This window comes from Cetorhinus maximus, chromosome 15 (assembly GCF_964194155.1).
Source record: "Cetorhinus maximus chromosome 15, sCetMax3.hap1.1, whole genome shotgun sequence".
Classification (NCBI taxonomy): domain Eukaryota; kingdom Metazoa; phylum Chordata; class Chondrichthyes; order Lamniformes; family Cetorhinidae; genus Cetorhinus; species Cetorhinus maximus.
In genome coordinates this window covers 24,063,012-24,085,439 of record NC_135893.1, presented here as the reverse complement: position 1 = coordinate 24,085,439, position 22,428 = coordinate 24,063,012, and the positions used below count along the sequence as shown (strand labels likewise).

Below are 22,428 nucleotides of genomic sequence, written 5' to 3'. Positions count from 1 at the left end.
TTTTTTCATAGGTGCTGCCTACCATTGTTGTGTGTTTCCAGCATTTTCTGTGTGAAGGACTAAGGCCTCATCCTGTATATTTTTATAAAATATATATAAATATCCTCATTGATATTTCGTAAATTTTAAAACTGAACAAGATCCTTAAAATGGTTGAACCTATGTTTGCTTGTGACCCCTGAACAAAAGAAGCCATGTTGCAGTTTCAGGGAAACTCTCACCTTGTTATCTCTGAGGAGCCACTAACGACCACCTGTGGACTGCACAGCCCAACTTCAAAGGGAGCTATACAAAGGCAATCTGCATTTAATAACCCAGGCTGGCCAGAAAGAGACTGATGGCCTGCTAAGACAAAAGGCCCCACAACTTCTCTTTCAAATCGTAATGGTTGAGACATTTAGCAATTTTAGAAACCCAACCGCATTCCAAACGATGGATACATATCCTTTTTTGGAGACCAGGCGCAGAGGTTGGGGTCACGTGACATAGGCCTCTGGCTTGTTGAACAAGTAATGTTGCCTTGCTGAGCTCAAGAGCTCAGTATGTTTTTTATCATCTGACAAGCAGCCTCAGAGACAAGGAGCTCTGCCCAGGTGGAACACCGGGCCCCATCTACACTGCTTCTGCTGGAAATTCTGTGCCATCACCTACAAGACTAATTCACCTTTTCTCGCCCACCCCTGGCCCGGTGCCCATAAAACAGTAAATGAGCGGACTCCAAAATCAGCAGCCTGCCCGCCATTTTTCAATAAATAGTTAACTGAATATTGAGTTTGTTACCAAGCCAATTAATACAATGCCTTTGCCATATGGTTGGCATAGGCAGGCGAGCAGGAGTGAGATGGCCATTTGTAAAACAACTTGTGGAAAAGGCAGGAAGGAAGGAGGGTAAGCACATAATTCTGGAGATGCCCTGTGCACATCAGGGGAACCCCCCCCCCCCCCCCCAAGATGTTAACCCCTTTTGTTCCTCCCCACTTGGTTAGCAAAAACCTGCCACCCCCAACCCCCCTTGTACCCCTCCCTAGGCTCCCCCAACCCCTCTCTGTCCAAAACCCAGGACTTACCTGAGTCTGGACACCATCGGTGTCTTCGTCCCAGGGTCCAGTTGCAGACCCAGCAGCACCCACTACTTAGTTCTGGCACTGCTAGAGTTTCAGGCCAATCAAATTGGCCAGCAGCTCTCCAGGGTGGGACATCTTCCCACTGAGGGGTGGAAGTCCCACCCTCCTCGTTTAGTCCACTGGCATATGATAGGGCAGAAGGCAGAAGTGATAAAATGACTGAAGAGATGATCCTGAAGACAAAAAGAGATGGTATGGGACAAGTAAAGGAACAAAAGTTGTTTCCTGATGAGGTATAAGTGGGAAAGCAGAATTAGCTGCCACAACAAACTGGGGCCAGAGGTTATGATCTGAAATTGTTGAACTCAATATTGAATCCAGAAGATTGTAAGATGAATCGAAAGATAAGTTGCTGTTCGCTGATCTTATGTTGAGCTTCATTGGAACAGTGTTGGAGACCAAGGACAGAAAGACCAGAGTGGGAGTGGAGCTAAAGTTCAGCGTCATGCTTGCGGACTGAACAGAGGTGTTCCACAAAAGTGGTTGCCCAATCTGCATTTGGTCTCCACAGTGTAGGGGATACCTCATTATGAGCAGTGAATACACCACATTAAATTCAAAGAAGCGCAAGTAAATAACTGTTTCACCTGGAAGGTGTGTTTCGGGCTTTGGACAGTGAGAAGGATGGAGGTCAAAGGACAGGTGTTGGATCTCCTGTGCTTGCGTGGGAAGGTGCTAAGGGAAATGTAGAAATCCCAGTTGCCTTTTTATAAGAATGACACTGACTCCTTTTTTTTATCTCAGTCGCAGGAAGCATTGCTGATGCAGCATACTGAGGAGTCCCGGCAGCTGCGGCAGGATTTGCAGAGGCTACATAACTTGTGCAGCACTGCTGAAAAGGAACTGAAGTACAAGAGAGAGCAACTGATAGAGCTGCAAAGACAAAATTCTTTGCTTGATCAGGAAAATAACAGGGTGAGCATGTGAAAATGGTGAAAAAATCCACGACCAAAAGTCTGATGTTTTAAGGATAACTCAATTAAATCAAGTGAAAGATTGAATTAATTTCTTACATTTTAGTGAGCCGAATTGATATATACATTTGAAGCTGGCCTGTAACCATCAATGACTATAATCCAAAAATTGTACACTGTAATCCTCCTCCTCCTTCAGGTATCATGTCCTAAGAGGGCATTGATGACCATGGACTTCCATTGGATTGGCCCATCATTATGCTTGACAAAGCACTGCAGTGGTTTGCCATTGCCTTCTTCAATATGGCTGACTAGAAAACTCTCCCACACTTAGTGCCTGCCATCAAGTGTATTGGAAGGAATTACAGGCTGATATTCGACCTGTTTGGCCACATTATGAACGCGCCTTCCATGGCCATCAAGTCCAGAATAGGGACTTGAACCCAGAACTTCTGGCCCAGAGGTACCCCACCACTGCACCACAAGACCTCCGTACTGTGTATTATTCCTGTTCAAATTAATCTGGCTAATGCTTCTGCTAAAGTAACAAACTAATTTAGAAATATAGAAATATTTATAGCACGGAAGGAGGCCACTCAGCCCAGGATGTTTGAAAGGTGCTCAGTATTCCTACTCTAACATCAGATAGTCTTACATTGTCACTGATGTTTTTCTATCACAATACCTGGAAAGTCAGTGACTCCACAAAAGAGTCTATTTCTCTGATAAACTCGTACAATTTTTTGTAACTCATTCTGGAACGTTCTGTCATGATGGTGCTCACTTAAGTACAAATGAAAGTTTCGATTTTTCTTTTTCTTGCTTATTTGCAGTTCCTGGTTGCATGTGTCTCCAGCTGCCAGTAGTTCCTAGTAAAGGGACTTGGGGTAAGACTTCCTCTGGCCGCTATGTGTAGGGACAATGTGTTTGTGAAGATTTCATTTGTTTGAAAGATTGTAAATTTGTTCCAAAATACCAAACTGGAATTCTTCACAAATGCATGTAGAATGCAACTGGAGAAATTCTTCACTGACTCCCTTCAGAAGCTGAGTTTAGCTTTTGCCAGAAATGATAGTGTGTGAGGCCATTGCTCCGTAATGAAGCAAAATGATGGTCAGTTTTTCCAGCCCACCTTGCAGCCAAGAACAAATTGGTGTTTATAGACTCCAGAGCTCTATATTCTGGGCCTTAGCCTTTGCACCAATGCTCTGATCTTTGAGTTGTACAGAGGCAGCCTCCAACACTTACCTATCATGCATTTATCTGCATGTATTGTCTTACCTTCATGCTTAATGTAAGTAATGCTTTTATCCTCTGGGAACTCTTGGTCTTATGGGTTGTCCAGATAAGAGGATTATACCAGGAATGAGCAGATGTACTTCTGCTGAGACACCAAGGCTGAAATTACTCAGGGAGAGAAGGTTAAAGGGAGAGCTAATAGAAATGTTCAAAATTACAGAAAAGCTTGAAAAGTTATGTACTAGAAACATAAAAGGGGAAAATTAGAAATTTTTTCAGACAAAAGTAATGAAAAAATGGAATAGATTACCATTTGTTGAAGTTGATTGAATTAAAACATTTAAGAGCGAGTTAAATAATAACTTGAAGGAAAAATTTTAAAGGATGTGAAAAAAGTAGCTCTGATGTAGAATTAAGCAGCACAAGATGAAAGGGACCAAAATTGTTTGCTTAAATTTCTAAAATTCTATATTCATAGGTCAACTTGGAGTTCAAAACAGCACAGTGTAGGCTATCTGAACTGGATAAACATAACTTAATATTGAAATCAGAATGTGACATTAAGCAGCAAAGGCTGAAAGAACTGGAATTAGAATCTGGCAAGACCTTCCACATCAGCAAACAGTTAAAGAGCGTACAAGATGAACTCATTGGAGAGAAAAACAGAACTATATGTGCAGAGAAAAAGGTAAGAGATGGTGCAGCATTTACAGTTGAGGGCTTTGTTTTTTCGTTTTTTTCCTGTTGAAGTTTGATCCTTCACCATGACCATGTGAAAAGAAGGTTGTTTCTTTTGTTCACTCCCTTGGGCTCTGCAAAAATTCATAGCCTATTAAAACTGAATTAGCAACACTTTGCAGTTGGTGCATTCAACATAGTAAAGCATCCAAAGGATTAGGGTGGGATAGTGTGGGGTGTGGGAGATGGTGATTATTGGGGCAATGTGTGCATTGAGCAGAAATTAGGGGGAAAAAATCAGAGAGACAATGGAGAGCACCAAGGTGATTATGGCTAGCCATTGATTCCAGATTACCACAGGATGTTGCAATAACCTCACACACAATCTATATGTGTACGTATGTGTGTGTACATTTGTGCACACGTGTGTGCGTGTGCACCCGTGTGTGTGTATTTGATACCGATCAAGGCATTATTGTGTCAATCTTGTTATAATCCCAGCTGAGATTACCCCTGGCCAAGCCTGATCCCAGGGTGGAGCCCAGCTTGATAGATCCTAACTTTTATTTGTTTGTATAGATATGTGGAGAATAGCTACTGAACAGAGTCACAGGAGTCAGCTGATGAACTTTTAACAAAAGAATAAAATATTTATTAAACAAGAAAAGATGAACTATATTACAATACTCCTTCGCCCACAACTATACCTTTACAGATATATACAGATTTGTAAGGATGACACACGTTACAAAAGCTGTCTTATACTCTCATGTCCACAGTAAGTACACAGTCCATGTAAACCAATAGGCACCTGTGGTCTGACACACCACACTCTGAAACCAAGTGACAGATGCCACCTCAACCAGATGCTATGGATCTCTCCTCCACTCCCGCCAGATGCTTGTCACATACTTGAGCTAACCAGTCTCACTGAACTCTTTCACATGAGGGTTTCCAATCTCCACTCTCCAAGAACTCGCCTTGGAATCTTCTCACAAACTGATGCTTTCTCTCAGATGCCTTCTGCAAGGGTTCACCTCCAGGGTTTCGAACTCTCCTTCCAATGTTCCTCTTCCCTGGGTTACCACATGCATTCAAGCTGTCTTCCACACACTCTCTCTCATCACCTCAGCAGTCAACAGTACCACTGCTTCAGATGCCCAGAGCAAAGAGTTACGGACCTTCAGTTGGACCTTCTTGCCTCTTGCAAGCTGTTCTCGCTTTAAGTCTGCTTTCTGCAGCTTTTGTCTCTTTAATTCTGAAGCTTGGAGCCTTTCTCTCTACCCCTCAATCTTAACTGCACTTAACAGGACCTTTTCCAAGTTCCTGTCCTTTCTTTGACTAGAAGGTCTTCTTTGGACTTTCCCCTTTTCCACTCCCCTGGATTTGGGTTTTTTCCATGAGCTTGGGATTGGCTATCTGTTCCCTTTGCTCCAGTCTCTTCTGGCAGCAACTTTCAAAAACTAGCTGAACTCCACAGCTTCCAAATTAAACCTGCCATTTCTCCTCTTTGTGTGTGTCTGTGGGAGGGACCTGCCTCTCTGGCCCCCTGTTGCTAGGCAACAGCCCAATTCTTCTACTCTTTGCTTAACCTAGCTGCAACAGTTGTAAAAATACCTCATTAGAAATGCAGGCACCTTTTTAGAGTGAAACTAAAACTCAATTTGACCTTTCTTAACACACAAATACTGAAATACAAATCAAACTTAAACTTTAAAGCTAAAACTCACTCCTAACGCCTACAAATACCAATATAACTTACTTAAAATATCTCTATTTCCTAACAATCTGCCTGCTACCCCATTGGAATTGCCTGCTAAAAATCCACCGTCCACGTTCACACATTGATCAAAATAGGAGAGAACTGGCAATATCAGTAAAATTTTAACTCTGTATAATTTGCAGCCTTCTGGAGAGTGAATAGATGATTTGATTGGGGGTGGGGTGGGAGTCGAGGTTCTTTAAAAACTGCAAATAATATAATGTAACCTGGCACACTTTCACCTGTTCCGAATGAATGATAGATACATTTTCTTTGAAAAGACAGTCCACAACTGAACTTACAGAAATGTTCCCTATTAACACTATCTACTTTAATTGATTATTAGTAATGCCAATCATTTCCGTAGATGGTAAACCAGAAGCAAAATCTGACAGAAGGGCAGTGATTTGAACTATAATTGGAATCTGCTTGATTTGAAGTGGTGGAGTGTGTTTCTGCCTTTCATAATTGCATTTCTCACAGGATAAAGCTCAAAGCTGTTTACAGATAGTAAGGCCTGAATTTTCATCCTCGAGGCGGGTAGCAGGAGTCGGGGAAAATTCCCAGCTTTGCGTGCCCATCCCAGGAAAAAGGACCCGAGAGGCACAATCCTCAATGCCAGGAGGCAGGTGCAGACTGAAGTCGGGCCAGCCGACCCAGGAAACATGTCAGAGGCAGAGGTGGGCCTGAATTAGGAGGCAGGCTTTTCACGACTCAGGTCCTACATAGAGGGCCACCCTGGAAGTCACTCACTGTGATAGGAAGGAAGTTGTGAAGGTGTCATAAGGCTGCATGGGAGGAGAACTTTATGGTGTTGTCATGTGAGTATAACTTTTCAATGTTGGCCAACGGTGTTTTTGCTGTAAGAGATGGCACATTCAGCCTCTTCCATAGGAAACTTTAGATGCTGAAGTCTCCTTTTTGCAAATGTGGAAGGAGTGCTTACACAGCTGGTACTCGCTGTTTGCAAAGATCCACCACACCCAGCCCTGTAGATGTCAGCATCTTTGCAACTACAGCAGGTCATGACACTGAACAGTAAGTTAAATGAACATGGCACCTAAGGGGCTGGTATCAGGATCCCACATGCAGATCCTTCATGTCCAGCCACAGGCCATGCCGCCTCTCACATTTTCAAATGTGGGTATACAGAAGTGCCTCGCCCATAACCGTGACGTCAGCACATTGTCCTCACCAGCATGTGTGACTTCAAGGGAGCATTCCAGCAGGGTCCTCTAGGCTGCAGACCATGCCATGACATTCTGGGGTGCTCACACACAAGCACAGTACACACAACCTACCAACAGATCCCTCCCCCCACCCCCCTCCCGCCCTCCAACAACATAAGTCTATGCACTACTCGAGAAGAAGGTTCCAGCAGGTGGTTGCCCATGGGCATTGAGTAGCGCAGCATAAAGAGAGAATCATGATTCATCCATGTGCTTTATTCATTGTTGTGGCAGAATGTCCCAGGGGAGCAGCCTGAGTCTCATGGATTAAATGCACCCAGGTTCTGTGACCAAGACATGGAGATCCTGGTGCAGGAGATCAAAGGCCCTGTATCCAGCAGGTTGAAGAAACACTCTGGCAGTCACAAAGAGAGCTTGGCAGACAATTGCTGCAGCAGTGAGCACATCAGGAGACTATGGCCGAACGTGGATTCAGTGTTGCATGCAGTCCCACGACCTGCTGCACTCAGGTGAGATGTTTGACTGAAGCACACATTTGCCTCTGGTTTGGGTATCAGATGACTGAGACATCAGATGGGACACAATTGCCGCATATGTCACCAGCAACAAGAATGACAGAATGGAAATGACACTCTTGTGCGTTCAAGTGTAAATAGGGTGACACCTGAATGGCCACTTTGATACCTAGCCACATAGATGATGGTCATACATGGATTCATTGTCCCTAAATTTGTCTTTATTGTTCACCTGCAGAAGAAAAGAGCTCTAAATGCTAAGGCGAAGGCCCCTACATGGGGTGAGGCATGCAAACTTCAGGGTGATTTGTCCAGTGGAGGAGATGGCCATACAGATAGCATGTGTGCCTTCCCAGGCCAGTGTAGGAGATGACAAATCACCCGTAGCAGGTTCCAAAGACGGTGTTAACGGCACCTTGAATCATGGCTGCACTGGTGGTGGTGATGGTTGTTCAGCACGGGGGAGGTGGATTAGGCATAATGGACACTTGCACATGATAGAGCATAAAGGAAGGGCTCCACGCCAAGGCTTCTGCTCATATGGCTTTTGATAATGACCTGCAACTGCATGTGTGCTGTCACTGAGCAAGGATTACACTAATTAACTCCTGTTGTGTCTCACACAGATCCCATCACCGCACGCCCAGCCCATAGAGCCAGAACCTCTCTCGGGCATCAGGAGGAGGATAAAGAGATGCCTGAGGAAGCCCTGTCCCATCTGACCAGTCAACAGTTCACCAACACAGATACTAACACTGCGGAGGGAAGTAGCTTGTGCTTAGAGTCAGTTGCACATGGTGAAGGTCACCACACCAGAGTGCAGGGGAAGGTGTCAGAGTCAGACACATCAGTGCACAGCTCCCCTCGGAGGAGAAAGGGCAGTGACGATGATGCTGCAGCTGGCATAGAGGTTGGGCCTCAGGAGTCACCTTATGGGGCACAGTACTTGAATCAGCAGCAGCACCAGATGTGCGGACATCTGTTGGAGTTCGCTGAGGCAATGTGAGCGCATGCACTGCAAGTGGAGGAGTCCATCGCAGTAATGAGCTCAACCTTGTCTTGGGGTCTCAATCGCATGAGCTCCAACCATTAGAGACTGACCAATCTCATGCAGCCACACTCCCAGTGGATGCAAGAGCAGTATGAATTCCTGCAAAGGAATCAAGGCTCATCCAATAGTCTGGAGCAATCCGTTTAGAGTATGAGCACTGTCCTCCATGGAATACATGAGGATCTGTGCACCCATAACAGGACCTTCTTGCTGGTGGCACAATGGATACTGGAATGGATGACTGCTGCATCCCAGCAGCCTACACCATCCAACCCTCCAGAAAGCCAACCCAGGGTTGAGGAGGTTATAGAGCAAAATGAGTCTGCTAGTCTGCTGCGAGCAGTTCTGCACACTCATCTTCCACGGCTTCCCAGGCCTCTCTGCCAGAGCCCTCATCTGTGGTACAAGCTCCAGTGACCACAGCTGCCCCTGCAGAATTGCAGATCCCGCAGTCTCAGGTAGGTCCCCAACGGGGAGCATGAAGAGGCCGGCCACAAAGCTCCTCAATGCCTTAACAGACATATTTCCTCCAGCTCCTCTGAGGCAACACAGGGTGGGGCACCACATAGGATACCATTATAGCTAGGTTGGGTGCTCTGTGAGATGTCCACTGCTGATAGCAGTCAACTATGGGATGTGAACTCCAATGGACAGGTCAGCATTTATTGCCCATCCCTAAATGCCCTTGAGAAAGTGGTGGTGAGATTCCATTTTGGACCATTGCCATCCATGTGTTGAAGGTACAATCGCAATGCTCTTAGGAAGTGAGTTCCAGGATTTTGGGCCAGCGACGTTGAAGGAATGGGGATATATTTCCAAGTTAGGATGGTGTGTGGCTTGGAGGGACCTTGCAGGGAGTGGTGTTCCCATGCTGCCCTTGTCCTTTTAGGTGGTAGACATTGCATGTTTGGAAGGTGGTGCTGAATGAGCCTAGTTGAGTTGCTGCCATGAATCTTGAGGATGGAACACAGTGTTGCCACATTGCTGTATTGGAGGGAGAGAATGTTTAATGTTTCTGATTGGATGCCAATCAAGCAGGCTGCTTTACCCTGAATGGTGTTGAGCTTCTGGAGTGTTGTCGGAGCTGAACTCATCCAGGCAAGTGGAGAGTATTTCATCACACTCTTGACTTGAGCCTTGTAAATAGTGGACAGGCTTTGGGGAGTCAGGAGGTGAGCTTTTTGCTGCAGAATTCCCAGCCTCTGACCTGCTCTTACACCCATTCTATTTATATGGCTAGTCCAGTTCAGTTTCTGGTCAATGGTAACCCCCCAGGATGTTGATAGCAATGGTAATGCTATTGAATGTCAAGGGGCGATAGTTAGATTCTCTCATGTTGGAGAATAGCCATTGCCTGGCACTTGTACGTGACAAGTTTACTTTACGCTGTCCAGTCTCAAGTTGCAGCATTTTGCTTGGTGTATCCATGATATCTGCACCTTTTCAGTCTCAACTGATAATGCACAGGAGCACTCTTTAGATAGTGGTCAGGCCTCGGCTAGTGACTAGGTGACTTCTTCACTATCTGTGTGACAGCCTCCAAGAAACACTTGCAGGCCCTCTGTCACAGGGCATCTCATGGTCAGTCCCTCAAGACGGCTGAATGCTGACTTATGAAGGTGAAGATTTTAGCCATTGGGCTGCCAAAGAATCTCAAGGAAATTTGCAGATTTTCTCTCTTGTGGTGGAATGGGCATCTCCTGGAAGATGTGAGGCAGCAATGGTATCAAAGGTGACAGCTGGACAGCCATTTATTTCCAAGGGTGCATCTGAATCCTCAGTGTTTCTTAGGAGAAGTACCTCTGTATTAGGTCCTCCCTGTTCTCTATGGCGTCATGTGCTGACCGGCCATAGGTACCCAAGCACGCCTCTCATCATTTCCCTCATTGTGCCCCTCTTCCTTTTGCTCCTCTCCTCTTCCTTTTGCTCCTCCTCCTCTTCCTTTTGTTCATCCTCCTCAGTTAAATCCTCATCTGAGGCATATGGCTCCACCTCCTCCTCCACTTCTTCCTCCAATGAGCTGTCTACTTCACCGGGCTTTGGATCTTGCATATGCGCACCCCTACTCTGCAGCTTGCAGCGGGTCACCATTACGTTTGATACCCTTGCAGAAGACTACTGCAGGGCTCCTTTGAGCGGCCAAGGCATTGAAAAAACATTTTTAAAAGCCAATGGCCTGCTCGATGCTTGCCCTGGTTTGAAGTCGGCTGCTGTTTTAACGCTGTTCTGGCACTTTCTCCGCTTGGCGCAGTGGAGGAAGCAGCCCCTTCCTTAATGGGTAACCCTTTTTTCCAGTAGTCAGCAACAGAGCTGGGGTACTGGTTTGAAAATTTGCAACAGGTTTGACTCCCTCAGGGTAAACGAGTATTGGCAGCTTTCAGGAAAAGGTGCACAGAGGTGGAGGAAAACCTCATGGTGGTCACACACACACTGCACATGATTGAATGATAATACCTTCTATCCATATATCTTTTTGCCTCCTGTGATGGTGCTTTGGTGGCGATGTGTGTGCAACCTATCACACCTTGTACTTGTGGAAAGCCAGCTATTGACACAATCCCCTTTGGCTCTGAGGCTCCACATCTGTTGGAAAATTCAAATACTCTCCTACCTCAGCAATCACTGATGTTAAGCTCCTGTGAGTGTCTGATTGCGAGATGCCACAAAGGTCTGCAGCAGAGCTCTGGAAGGATCAGGCTGCATAAAATTTGAGGGTCACGGTAACTTTCACTGCAATTGGCAGGGCTTGGGCACTGTTGTTCAAGGTGGGAGGTCTGCATCCAACATGGCACAGATTTCTCTGACCATTTCCCAAGACATTCTAAGCCTCTGCCTACATTGGTTTTTGGTCATTTTGAGGAAGCTATACCTGTTCCAGGATATCCTTCACTCAGGGTAATATCAGACCTGCTGAGTTTTTCCAAGTATTTTTATTTTTGTTTTTAATATCTCACCTTCCTCCTTCTTGCTGTTCTGACTGGGGGCTCTGCCACCTCATGCCTCGTTACCATGGTTCTAGCCGCACGCTGCTGCCTTCACCTTTCCTCTACAATGCCGCATGTGAGGGTCCTGTGCCCATTTCTTCAATCTTCCTTCCTTCATTGACAATACCCTGCATACCCAGTGACATTGGCAGTCTGAAACGTCACCGTCTTGGTTGACATGCCAAGGAATGATGAAGAGGAGCCCACAGATGTGACCTTGCTCTTTCCAGCCACCCCACCCCACATTCCCTGAGGTCACACATCAGCCTCTATCTCAGAAGCAAATTCAGCTTTAAACCTGATACCTCTCACAGCTTAGAATTCTTTACCTCAGGCCTTCAGAGCTGTCCATGTCTCCAGTAGCAAGCCGTGGAATATGCACAGTGATTTTTGCACCTTTAGACAGTGAAAGTTATGACTTCCTGTTCTCGCCTAGCTTCTTAAATGGCCCAGCTGATTCGTAAATGCCATATTTGTGCCCATTTTCACACTTTTGCGAATACCTGAAACGCTAAGAATGGGGCAGGACTTTGAGATCCGGGTTCCGCCTGCCATTTTCAATCCTCCATGAATTCTCCCTGACTCCACGAAAATCCGGCCCTAAATGTTGGCCAGTATACCTTTTTGCCTTGATTTCCAAATAATATATTTTCATTTTGTGAAGCTAACCAATTTATCTAGGCTGATATTCCAGTGTGGTACTGAGGGAGTACAGCATTGATGAAGGTGTTATTCTTCTGATAAGATATTAAACAGAGGTCCCATCCAGCTGCTTTGATGTTCCAGGTGGACATTAGGCTCTCATGGCATTATTCAAAAAAGTGCGCCACATTATCCCAGTGTCCTGATGAACATTCCTTCCTCAACCAATAGCGTTAAAAATTGATAACTGCTCATTCCCCTTGCATTCTGGATTCTTGCTGTACCACATTTGCCTATGAAGCAACAATCATTGCACTTCAAGTAATTAATTGTGTGGGAAATGCTTTGAGATATTTTTGAGAAATGTGATGTGGTTCAGTAGAAATATCTTTCTTTACCTTTCTTCTCCCTTCTTTTCCTTCCTTCTTCCCATCTGCAATAGATTCAGGTAATTCAGCAAGCTTCCTTTAACAGTTAAGCAAAAGTCATCAATTAAAACTAATTGTAGTTAAAGGAGGTTTTAATTCATGTAGTTTACTACCTCAGTGGTAATATGTAGCCAAGTGGAGTTTCAGTTGAGAATGCACTCAATTTGTTTTTTCTATGTTTCTCAGTCTGACGAATTAAGAAAAAACATGATCAAATTCAAAATTGAAACTAATGTGGAGGCACAGCTTAGCCGGTGCCATCTTAAAAAGAGTTTGCTGTATTGTAATCTTATGCAATAACTGGATTCTGGAGCTACACTGTACATCTTTTGTATAAAACTTTGGCTAGTAAATGAAGCAGTTTATTCCTTTTCTTAAAAATAATCTGTAATCCAAGTCCTTTTTCCAAATTTGCTTATCTGAGCTGTTCATTTATTTTTTGATTAGTAGATTATTTGAGAAGTGCTGTTTCCAAGTCATCCAAAATGTTTCTGTCTCTTTTTCCCCTCCCTTTTTTCCCCTGGATGTTCACAATGTGACCTGGGCCTGAAGACTACAGAGCTACAGCAGCATTTGTGCAGCATTCAGCATCAGCTACGACTGTCAGAGGCACGAGCTAGGGAGAGGGAAGCGTTGGAAACAGAACTAAAGGAAGGCAGGGACACAGCAGCCAAGCTCAAGAATCAGCTACAGGAAGAACATCTTCAGAGGTAAACTCTGAAGGGACAGGAACCCATGATGTTATAAGAAAGAGAGTGAGGTGTTGTGTAAAGAAAATGAAGCCAACATTATTATGAAAGATAAAGTACCGATGTTAACCTAACAGTCATTCTTACCATACTCTGAATTATTAACTGAATCACCTCATCCCACAGCAGTATAGCTGAGCAGTTGAGCTGCCACGCCAATCTAAAATGCCTTCTGCTAAAGTTGCATTTTACTTCTATCCTGTCTCTTCCCCAGTCCCCACTCAGTGGTTGAGTATAAATGCACCACATGCTGCTGTATTGTACAGGAAAGGAGTTGGAAGTTGAAGACTTGATTAGGACAAAGTTAGGGGGATTCAGACAGGACAGCAGATGCAGTGCTCCAGTGGCCTCAGTATAACCAGACTAATGATGAGAAAATTGCTCATGGCTACTACTCCTGATCACAATCCACTGACCTATATTGCTGGCCCATGTGTTTGGCCATCAAAGCAGGACAGAATTGAACTTGGCTACGGTTCTCCTCCTGGTCAGAACTTCCTACTTGCTGTCCAGACTCACGAAGAATGTCCTTTTGCTTGAAGTATTGGAGGGAACCAGGGCCAATGGAACCATGAATTGCCGCTCCTAGGAGAGGAGAGAAAAAATTGTGGGCTACCTTTTCATTTTTAAAAAAAATAGGAATTGCACATAGACTCTAGGGCAAAAGGCTCAAAACTATAAGGAAAACACGCAAAGCTGAACTTATGCTTGTCACAGAAGGTGGCGCCATTATCCCTGATTTTAAAGGTGGACTGTAAAATTAGGACAATAGTACACATAGTTTGGACTCCCACAGTGCATGTCTAAGCAAAAGTAAAAGCACCTTTAAGTAGAATTAGATTTAAATACACCAAGGGCAATATCTTCCCCCTCGTTGGGAGGGAAATGTGGGAGCAGGTGCGCTTCTGATCCGCCATTTTACATGGGCGGGCCAATTAAGGTCCGCCCAGCGTGATGTGCGCCAGGAAGCGCTATGCACTCCCTGTGCAGGTTGGGGGTGGGGGCGGGATTCCCTCAGCCAGGAGTGCGCTCTTCTGCGCATGTGTGCGAAGGAGCACACTGATCTCCCTGAGGCTAAGTGCTGCCTCGGGGAGATTAGCACCGATTTAAAACTTTGAATAAAGATTAGAAACAAATTTCCCTGCCATGTCCCCTCATGTGACGCTGTCACACGAGCTGGGACATGTCCATAACTTTTATTGTAAAAAATTCTGCATTTTTAAAATCACACAAGGAAACCTCATCCCGCCCGTGGATGAGGTTTCATGTTTTCTCACAAGACCGCCAGGGCTCCCAGCCGACCGGAAGATGCTGGCCCAAATTTATTTTCACAGGTACCTTTTGCTAGACAATTACCAAATAATTTAAGTGAAGATTTCCTAATAAACAGTACAACCTGTGTAAATTCTAATGTGCAATGACTGTATGTAGCCGCTACAGGTTGCGTACTGATTATGTTTATTACATAGATAAGTTCCCAGACATATTGGCTAGATTTATATCTGGACTTTTAGGCCTCGCTATTTACCTTGCCAGCACCACTGCTGTCCAGCTCCCTACACAACAGGGAGGAGAGGGTTGGGGCAGTGGGCTGTGGTTTAAAAATGAATCAAATGGGAGCATGTCCCCAACTCGTTGCATGTGCTCTTCTTGCCATTTTTACAGTGGTAGGTTTCCAGGCATCCAAGTGTCCAACTGTGGAGAAACGGGACTTTTCATTCATATAATTATACGGGGCTTCCACAGTGCAATTGGGAGCCCGACTTAAATTTTACAGTTGCCGCATGGGAGTCGGGAAACTGAGAGGCGATAGGGAGGTGGAAGCTGGTGGCTGTAGAAGGCAAAGAAGCAGGAATGTTTCCCCATCCGGCTCTTCAGAAACCTTCAGCCTCCCTCTGCCATTAGTAGCCTCTCACTTACTAACATGATCGCTGACCCTTCAAGCCCAATGGCCTCTCTTACAAGCCTCCCCTGCACCCTCCCCATAAATATCAGGGACTTACAGACAGGTTACAATGTCTCTAACTCTCCATCTCTCTCCTGTTAGGAAACTTGCAGATCAGAACTCAGAGGAACTCCAGAAACAAATCAAATCAATGCTAGAAAAGGAAGGGTGCTTATCACGGGGAAAATGTGACCTGGAGCAGCAAATACAGCAACAGGAGTCACGGCTGCAAGTTCTGGAAGAGGAAAAGGAAGCCTTGATTGCTGAGGTAGGCAACTGAGGGGTGAAATGCAACTGAGTAACTCTCAATTACGTTGTCCATGGAATTAGATTTTCTTTTATCAATGTGTCTCTTATTTATCAGAAGACACTGACTTTTGACTGGGATGCAGTTCCATGATCACTGGCAACTCCTCGGGTATCTGATCCAGCCATTCTTCATGTGTGAGTCTAGACAGTGAGTGCTGGCAAGCTGTTCAGTTATGAGATATCACTTCTGAGCCTGATCCGGTCCTCACCAAGTCTTTGCATACGTAGACTGTCCAGCAGGGTCTCTGGATAGCAATCAGAAACAGGAATCCTGGATGATGTTACAGGCATTCCTTTGAAAATAATTAAGTGGCCTGGAAGTCATTTTGTTCACCACATGCTCCAAGCTGTAGGTTTGCTTGTCCCCATAACTCCCCCCAACAAAATTTCTATTCCAGAGGAAACGCGCATGAGCGGTCGCCCCATAAGATGCAGTCATTCCGCAAGTGGGCACCTAGGCACCACTACAGAACAATGAGGAATATAGGTCAGGAGTTTGCTCGGAGTGTGCTGAGAGGCAGAGAGGTTGAATAATCAGGTGGAAGGGCCTGTCACCTTCCTGCTGCCCCTGGTATTTTAGTAGTAGCGGGGAAAGGGCCCCACCCACCCTGAGGCTCATTGAAGCCTTACATGACCGATTAAGGAAATTTTCTCACCATTGCTGGTATTTTACTTGGGGAGGTGGTGGTCTTCACCATGTGGGGAAACTACGGGTATACCTTGGCAGGCTCATGAGTAGGTTGGCCCTCCTGATCGGGCACCCTGTGGCCACAGAGCGGCATCCTGGCAGCAAGGGCTGCCCCTCAGAAACAGCCCCCTCTGCTCTCACCATGCGCCCACCCCAGTTAACCTGCCTGACTGCCCCTTGTAAGCCCAACCCCATTTATCTGGGTTCTAGGCCTCCTGTACCGTTGCTGGTCCTTCCTAGTTGCCATCCCAGTAGTCACCAGTACTCCCAAAGGTGCTGCTGGGACTGAATAGCCACCAGCCCTCCAATTGGCCAGCAACTCTTGGAGGCAGGAATGCCCTTAAAGGGTCGTCAGCCCCGACAGCAGGCAGTTAATTGCACACTGCACATAAAATCGGGTCGGGACACCCATAACTGGCCAAGTCAGAGTCGTCCCCAACTTTCTGGCCAGTGGATGGGGCCAGTGCCGCCCCAGCCATACTTTATTTTTTTTTTTAAATTAAGAATGATTATTTGGTGCTATAGCGGGTAAGCTGAGTTTCTGTCTTGTTTTCAACTATAAATTTGTTGTTGTCTGTTGCTTCCCAGTGCTAATATAAACTATCCTCCATCTAGAATCTCTGTAATCAAAAGGCCAATAAGAATCTGATGAGTGAAATTTGTACACACAAGCAAGAGGTAGAGAAACTTAAGGAAGAGCTGCAGAACATGCTCCATCAATTGGATTCACAAGTCAGGCAAGTGAATGGACAATTTGTCAGGGGTGATAGGGAGTGGGAAGGAATGTACCTGGTCTTGGCATCTTTAATGTTACAGGAAAGTGTAGACATTTCACTTGCCTGGATTGACCCAGCTGTATCAGTGAAAATGTTGCTGGTCTCATTTGCATCAACTGCATCAGTAGCTCTCAATTTGAAGTGAGTTGCTTTTCCTGTGCAATGAGAGAAAGCAAGCGGGTCTCTAGAGACATGTCTACCCAAACATCCTTAGATCAAGTGAATGTACTCAACTAAAAACACAGCAGGAACTGGTCTATCATTCAGGGCTTTGTTTCAAATCCAACCTGGGCCGAAAGTCTTCTCTGCCCGCCAGCTGCAAGGATCCTCTGTGAAATGAGTTAGGAAAGATTTACCCCAATTCTTAGTGGGCACGGGCAACTAAATGGCAACTTCAGTCAGGCAGACTTAAGGATGGTTGGTGTAAAGAATGAAAAAAATCCACTGGTGTTGTAGGGGGTGGCTCCTCAAAGTTAGGGCTAAGGCATGGTATTGGGGCAAAATAGAGCAAGGTCAATTCCAAAGAATCAGAGCAGCAAATAACCAACTGTACTCACACATGCATTGGATGTTAAAAATCGGGATTAATTTATATCTGGCTTTCTTCAATTGCTGGGAAAGGTCCAACGCAACCAGTGATTATGAAACCGCATTGGAGGTTTGAATGTGAAGGTTGACTGTGCCTGCAGCCAAACAATCAGGGAACAGTCCCTGATCTGGCAATCTGCCACTGCCATGTTCCTTTTTTACAAGAATGACAAATAGGTGTTTCTCAATGTTTCTGCAGGCTTTAGCACCATCTCAATTATCAAATAGTATTGCTGCTGAAGTCAAGACCACTGCTGAATGCCAGCATTGTACAGGAAAGGGGATTTCAAAGTAAATATAATTATACAACAGTATTAGATGTACAGTTTCCATGGCTCCTGGATTACAGTATTTCTATACTATTATTTTCTTAAGTTTCAGCCTTGGCACTCTGGTACTCTGCTGGTGGCCTGGACAATATATATCTCTGAACCAACACCACATAAACATGTTATCTGGTTGCTATGTAGTTGCTATTTGTTGTGCTGGCTGTGAGAAAATTTGCATACATTAAAATGGTAACCACATCTCAACATAGAAACATAGGGACATAGGAACAGGAGTAGGCCATTTAACCTCTCAAATCTGTTCCACACATTTCTCCACAATATTTTGTTGCAGAGACGGCAGGCAGGGCATGAGAACAAGAGAAAATATTGTCTAAGCCAACAACCTCCATCTATTTTTAAGCAAGGCCTTAGCAACCGCTGTTTGAAAAAACCTCCAGTGAAATCTGTTCAGATTAAGAAAAGCATTGCAAAGAAAAAACCAAGAGGTTTACCAAATAAAATCATTTCTCCTCATGGGATATCATTGGCTCTGAAGTATGTTGGGGCATCCTGAGAACATGAAAGATGCTAAATAATTGCAAGATTTGCTTTTCTTTCTTACAGATTGTATAATGAGAAACAGATGAGACACAAACAGAAGCTGCGCAAAGCTAAAGAGATCTTTATCCGTGAAGTGATGCTGCGGGATGGTAAAATAAAACATCTGGAAAGTGAGATCAAATTGCTGAAAAACCTGATGGATAAGGTGAGTCTACCTACTTGTAAGTCAAAAGCTGTGTGTTCAAGTCCAACTCCAGGACTTGAGTGCATATCTAGGTCAGCAGTCGCAATAAGGTAGACAAATTAACAGTGCAAATAGATGTTAACGAGTACGATATGATTGCGATTATGGAGACATGGCTGCAGGGTGACCACGGCTGGGAACTGAATATCCAAGGGTATTCAATATTTAGGAAAGCCAGGCAAAAAGGGAAAGGAGGTGGGACGGTGTTGTTAGTTAAGGATGAAATCAGTGCAATAGTGAGAAAGGATATTGGCTCAGAAAATCTAGATGTAGAATCAGTCTGGGTGGAGTTAAGAAGCAACAAGGGGCAGAAAACATTAGTGGGAGTTGCCTATAGGCCTCCAAACAGTATTGGTAAGGTAGGGGACGGCATTAAGCAGGAAATTAGAGATGCATGTAACAAGGATGCTACAGTAATCATGGGTGACTTTAATCTACATAAAGACTGGGCAAACCAAATTGGCATTAACACTGTGGCGGATGAATTCCTAGAATGTATACAAGATGGTTTTTAAGACCAGTACCTTGAGGAACCAACTAGGGAACAGGTGATCCTAGATTTGGTATTGTGCAATGAGAAGGGGTTAATTAATAATCTTGTTGTGTGGGGTCCTTTAGGGAACAGTGACCATAACATGATAGAATTCTTCATTAGATTGGAAAGTGAAGTAGTCCAATTTGGAACTGGGGTCCTAAATCTAAACAAAGGAAACTACAAAGGTATAAGGGGTGACTTGGCTACAATGGATTGGGGAGCTTCATTAAAAGGCATGACAGTGGATTGGCAATGGTTAATATTTAAGGAACGAATGCATGCATTAGAACAGTTATACATTCCTTTCTGGCGCAAAAATACAACAGGAACAGTTGCCCAACCATGGCTAACAAAAGAAATTAAGACGTGTTAGAGCCAATGAGGAGTCATATAAAGTTGCTAGAAAAGGTAAAGCCTGAGGATTGGGAGCAGTTTAGAATTCAGCAAAGGATGACCAAGAGATTGATTAAGACGGGGAAAATAGAGTATGAGAGTAAACTTGCAAGGAACATAAAAGCAGACTGTAAAAGCTTCTATAAGTACGTAAAAAGAAAAAGGTTCGTGAAGACAAATGTAGGTCCCTTACAGTCTGAAACAGGAACATTTATAATAAAGAGCAAGGAAATGGCAGAGCAATTAATCAACTACTTTAGTTCTGCCTTCACGGAGGAAGACACAAATAACTTACCAGAAATGCTAGGGAACCAAGGGTCTAGCGAGAAGGAGGAAGTGAAGGAAATTAATGTTACTAAAAAATAGTGCTGGAGAAATTAATGGGACTGAAAGCCAATAAATCCTCAGGGCCTGATAATCTACATCCCAGGGTAGTAAAGGAGGCGGCCATGGAAATAGTGTATGTGTTGGTTGTCATCTTCCAAAATTCTATAGATTCTGGAACATTCCCGGCAGATTGGAGGGTGGCAAATGTAACCCACTATTTAAAAAAGGAGGGAGGGAGAAAACGGGTAATTACAGACCGGTTAGCCTAACATCAGTAGTAGGGAAAATTCTAGAGTCTATTATAAAGTATGTGATAACAGGCCACTTAGAAAATATTAATGGGAATAGACAAAATCAACATGAATTTATGAAAGAGAAATCATGTTTGACAAACCGACTGGAGTTTTCTGAGGATGTAACTCGCAGAATAGATAAGGAAGAACCAGTGGATGTGGTGCATTTGGATTTTCAGAAAGCTTTCAATAAAGTCCCACATAAGAGATTAGTGTGTAAAATTAAAGCACATGGGATTGAAGGTAATATATTGGCATGGATTGAGAATTGGTTAACAGACAGGAAACAGAGAGTAGGAATAAATGGGTCTTTTTCGGAGTGGTAGGCAGTGACTAGTGAGGTACCGCAAGGATCAGTGCTTGGTACCCAACTATTCACAACATATGTCAATGATTTGGATGAAGTAACCAAATGTAATATTTCCAAGTTTGCTAACGACACGAAACTAGGTGGGAATGTGAGTGATGAGGATGTTAAGAGGCTTCAAGGCGATTTAGACAAGTTGAGTGAGTGGGCAAATACATGATAGATGCAGTATAACTTGGATAACTGTGAAGTTATCCATTTCGGTAGGTAAAACAGAATGGCAGAATATTTGTTAAATGTTGATAGATTGGGAAGTGTTCTTGTACAAATGGACCTGGGTGTCCTTGTACACCAGTCACTGAAAGCAAGCATGCAGGTGCAGCAAGCAGTTAGGAAGTATGTTGGCCTTCATTGCGAGAGGATTTGCGTGCAGGAGCAAGGATTTCTCACCAAAGCTGTACAAGGCCCTGGTGAGACCACAACTGGAGTATTGTGTGCAGTTTTGGTCTCCTTAACTAAGAAAGAGTATACTCACCATGGAGGGAGTGCAGCGAAGGTTCACCAGACTGATTCTGGATTGTCGTATGAAGAGAGATTGGGTCAACTAGGCCTGTATTCACTGGAGTTCAGAAGAATGAGAGAGGATCTCAGTGAAACATATAAAATTCTGACAGGGATGGACAGACTGGATGCAGAGGTGAAATTTCCTCTGGCTGGGGGGTCTAGAACAAGGGGTCACAGTCTCAGGATACGGGGTAGGCCATTTAGGACTGAGATGAGGAGAAATTTCTTCACTCAGAGGGTGGTGAACCTGTAGAATTCTCTACCAGAGAAGTCTGTGGAGTCCAAGTCACTGAATATATTTAAGAAAGGAATAAGTTTTAGACTCTAAAGGCGTCAAAGGATATGGGAAGAGAGCGGGAGTATGGCATTGAGATGGAGGATCAGGCATGATAATTTTGAATAGCGGAGCAGGCTCGAAGGCCTGAATAACCCACTTCTGCTCCTACTTTATATGTTTTTTTCTATGTTTCTAACATTCTAGTGCAGTATGGAGGGAGAGCTACATTTTCATAGGTGCCATATTTTATATATGAAGTTGAATGAGACTTTGTCTAAAGTCAAAGAAGAGTAGGGAGCTCTACTGGCTAACATTTCTTCTTCACCTCAGATCATCAAAATACAGATTAACTGGTCTTTTATCTCATGCGCTGCTTTATCAGTGCTTCCTGGGTGCAATTGGCTGCCACATGTGCCTACAAAATCACAATGATTGCATTTTAAAATTAATTGGTTGTGAAGCACTTTGATCTATCCCAGGGGCATGAAAGCCTTCTTCTGTGCAATTGAAAGGTATCAGTTCAGTCCATCCAATTCTCAGTGTGTCACTCAGCAGCACACAGCAGAAAAGCCAGGCTGAGGTCCATGAGCTGTGCTGATCTTTGCCAGAGCAGCAGTAAAGGTATTCACTTTGGGCATAGTGTCACCAGGCAGTGAGAATAAATATCAATCAGGTTTCCCATCCCATGCTGTATTTTGTTGACATTCTCTCCTCTTGCACGAGGAAACTTACCCCTTGGATATGGTACTGGACAGTGTGGAACCCTTCCCCAGTAGGTTTCAGCGCCTTCAGGAGAGGAGGAAGGAAATTTAAGGTTTAAAAAAAAATTCTTTTTAGTAAAAAGCAATCTGGACAGAATGCTGACAGCTTGCATTGTTGCCAGTCCTTGCATAAAAGGGCACTATGTTCAGTTTTAAGCAGACATGTCATTCTTGGTTGACCTGAGCCCACAAGGCAAAATAGATTACAAAATCACCAAATAGTTTTGCTTACATTTCTCACAGGGCACAGGCTGGCAGTAGAGGGGGTTTACTTTAACCTGTGATGTACCTGACCTGGGAGTGCTTGCCAGGACA

The 22,428-nt window shown here is 44.4% G+C and overlaps 1 protein-coding gene across 1 annotated transcript in view; it reads left to right on the top strand.

Moving 5' to 3' along the window:
• Positions 1-22,428, top strand: part of ccdc30 (coiled-coil domain containing 30) — a 135,483-nt gene that overhangs the window by 97,292 nt on the left and 15,763 nt on the right. Inside the window, exons 20-25 of the mRNA XM_078559211.1 lie at positions 1,869-2,039; positions 3,756-3,965; positions 13,080-13,237; positions 15,324-15,489; positions 16,834-16,955; positions 18,476-18,617. Coding sequence (XP_078415337.1) covers positions 1,869-2,039; positions 3,756-3,965; positions 13,080-13,237; positions 15,324-15,489; positions 16,834-16,955; positions 18,476-18,617 — 969 coding nt within the window. The remainder of the gene's footprint in view (positions 1-1,868; positions 2,040-3,755; positions 3,966-13,079; positions 13,238-15,323; positions 15,490-16,833; positions 16,956-18,475; positions 18,618-22,428) is intronic.